The 3,100-nt window shown below is 33.4% G+C and overlaps 1 protein-coding gene across 1 annotated transcript; it reads right to left on the bottom strand.

Moving 5' to 3' along the window:
* Positions 1-1,030: 1,030 nt before the first annotated feature.
* LOC142644684 (antimicrobial ginkbilobin-2-like protein) lies at positions 1,031-1,923 on the bottom strand. The gene has a single exon (XM_075819259.1). It carries the CDS (start codon positions 1,906-1,908, stop codon positions 1,171-1,173), a length of 738 nt encoding a protein of 245 aa, XP_075675374.1. The 5' UTR covers positions 1,909-1,923; the 3' UTR covers positions 1,031-1,170.
* Positions 1,924-3,100: the final 1,177 nt, after the last annotated feature.

The following is a 3,100-nucleotide window of genomic DNA, read 5'->3' as shown; positions in this document are numbered from 1 at the left end:
CCTGATCTGACTTGACCATACTTGACTTGAGTATGATTTGCAATCGAAGCCCATGGTTTGAACCATTATTGGAAACTGTTGACTAGTAGGGTTGATTTTGAATTTATGAAAGTTGAATTTTTATTGTTTTTTTGTGTTGGTTGATTTGAGTTTTATTAACAACTATAAGAAGTCTTAATTGTACCTTTTAGATATATTCGTAAATATTATTAGTATTTTTCCTTAGGTTGTTACCATATATGCTAGACAAACACTATTTTGCTCCTCATGGTTCCAAGGAATATCAACTCATGGTTAAACTATGCCATTCATATAATTTGGGACTCCCACCTATCCAGCCAAGTACACTGTATAACAAGATCAGTCCCTCTCTACCGGTTCTTGATAGCTTTGCATAATGACTATGAGCCTCAGCCTCTCTGCAGTCAGCTGCTTAATCGCTTTCCTCCCACCCTAGCCCTTAATGAGTTAGCTTATGAGAAGACTCGTCTACAGAGCTTGCAAGTCCAAAAAAAGCTTTACCATGTTGACAGCTAACCCTTCTATTGCCTCTTCCATGCGCACTGATAAGTCTGACTATAATAAATCCAGCTCTAGTAATTGCCGCTCCTCTACTCAAGTCGTAATAAGTTCGTTCTAAAAATGCATTGTCTTCCTATACTCTCTTTGTAACCTAGCCATTATAATTCTTGCTTACGTGCTTATTAGAGGACCAACATCCGACATCCGAGATCCATGCATGCCTGTTCTTCAAATGTCATGTTTTTCATCGAGGGCCCCGTAAAAAAAAAACCTATAATAATTGTAGTAAGGATATATTCAACCATCAAAATAAATTACCGTTGGAAAAGAAAGGTAAAAGCCTGTGGTTAGTGCAAGCGCGTAGAGAACCTCACATTGAGTGAATTGTGAGTTTTTGTGCTCCTGGATAGTGAGTGTCATAATGGAGCTTCAACTAACAACACCTATCACCCTAAATCGAGAGATTCTTATTGAATTATTTGACGTAAAAAAATCAAGAAACCAAAACAAATCAATTTTATTGGCAATGAATTATATAATTACATTGGTTCAAAGAAAATTAAAGAATCATAGATCATTATTCTTGAGTATCCCTCCAAAGTGAGATCATGAAGAAGGCACCTGAAACCTAGAGCACTCCACATCGAATTAAGCACTGACAAATGGGTAAATCTCATATCTTATGTTGCAACTCCCACCAACAACTCTTCCTCCTTGTTTCCCATCACAACAACTAGGAAGTTGACCGATTGCATCATCAAGACATTGAAAACATTCAGTGGTAGAAAGGTCCCATGTGCATTGAGCCAAGCCATAGAGTTTGGTTGATTCTCCCAATCCTAGGTTTAGCTCTCCGACTCCATACTTTTTAACAGTGAAAGATGCATCCTTGGCTAGTTGGCTCAATAACTCCCTAGTCTTTTGGTTAAATATTGTTGGCTCACTCACATTTTTCACATTCAACAAAGAGAACCAATTTTCATTATCAATTTGACCCAAGAAGTCCTTGTTTGAGTACTTCAAAAGGCAATTATCGTACCATATAATTGCACCTTTGTCATATGGGCAACGTTTGTGAATTTCGTTACTAGCCTCATTAACACACGCCTTGCAATCTGCGGCTGCAATGTCTCCACGACAAAGAGCAAGCCCATAAGTTTGGTATGGGTACCAACCTACTGAACCAAGACCAAAACCAAGAGGAGGGGTTTGGTAGTTAAGATTACCTAAGAGCTTTCTTAGGTTTGATTCATATTGGTCATTGGTGGTGAAGTTCTCAGAGCCTGAACAAATATTGTAGAGAGGGGGGCTGACTCCAAAAATGGTTTGGAGAAAGAAAGCAAAGGTTAGCAGGTAGATTGAAAAGGTGAGCTGTGAGGAAGACATTTTCAGAAGGAAATGAGAGGATGATGGGTTCAAAGTATGGACCATGCATTACTTATTTATAGTAAATCTCAGCTTCATACCAATTGGAAATGTTAAAAGGGACTGACTATTTCTTCTTTATCATTGTTGAAGTTAAACAAGAAATTTTCAATGTGGGTTGCTTTATTTGCAAAAGTAAAAAATGGGAACTAGAACTGCACTTTGATCAAGTTATTAAAATAAAATAAAATGAAAGTGCACTCGATCAACCCTCATATTATTTTATTTCAACGAATAGTTGAACGTGACAAAGTCGCCATAATATTAAAAGCCAAAGTTAGAAAACGTCTTAATACACTAGAAAGTTAATGCGTCGTTAGATTTTAAAATAATTTTATTCATCAAAATCAGGAATCATGAAATCATGTATTAATTAATGTCATAAAAATAAAACTTAAAAATTTTTGGAGGCCAATTGACTCAAGAATCAGTGACAGAAGAAGGTTGAAATTTACCTTTTCTCTATAAAATGTTGTCCAAATTTGAATTTCGTTTCTTAAATGTTGAAAGTTACTCCTACAATTTTGTCTTAAAAAAATTATGAAAGTATATTTCAATTTCATTAGGCTTAAAATAATTGTGTTGGTAACAGACTAAGTGTTAACATGAAAAACCTTGAGTTGGTTTAAATTAATTTATATATGGGCAAACATCCATTAGTGAATTATTGGCATGCCCACTTGTGTCAAGTTAAATTCTTAATAATAGATATGTGGAAATCAATAATATTAAAAGATTTTAAAAAATATGAAGCATATATCGAGCAAAAACACAAACACAAATATATATATATATATATATATATATATATATATATATATATATATATATATAAAGCGTTGAAAGAAATACGAGTTGTTAAAATTAATTCACGCAGACCTTAGAGAAATTTTTAAATCATGAATAAAATAATTATTATATAATTTTTTATTGATAATCTATTAAAGTATACGATGTTTATTTAATAATAAAAATGTAAGTGATTCTTTTCAAAATTTCAAAGAGCTTTTTTTTTTTTTGATAAGTTTAAAATCATTTCGGAAGAAAAATGAAAAGATTTATGTGAAATTCAAAAAACTTGTAATAGGAAGTTATCTATAATTAAGAGTGTGAAGTTAGCTGTTAGCCACTTCTAAGAAAGTTTCACGGCTGA

The sequence above is a fragment of the Castanea sativa genome, chromosome 7, assembly GCF_040712315.1.
Source record: "Castanea sativa cultivar Marrone di Chiusa Pesio chromosome 7, ASM4071231v1".
In the NCBI taxonomy this organism is placed as follows: domain Eukaryota; kingdom Viridiplantae; phylum Streptophyta; class Magnoliopsida; order Fagales; family Fagaceae; genus Castanea; species Castanea sativa.
The sequence above is the reverse complement of the archived record's forward strand: the minus strand, read 5'-3'. Positions and strand labels throughout refer to the sequence as shown.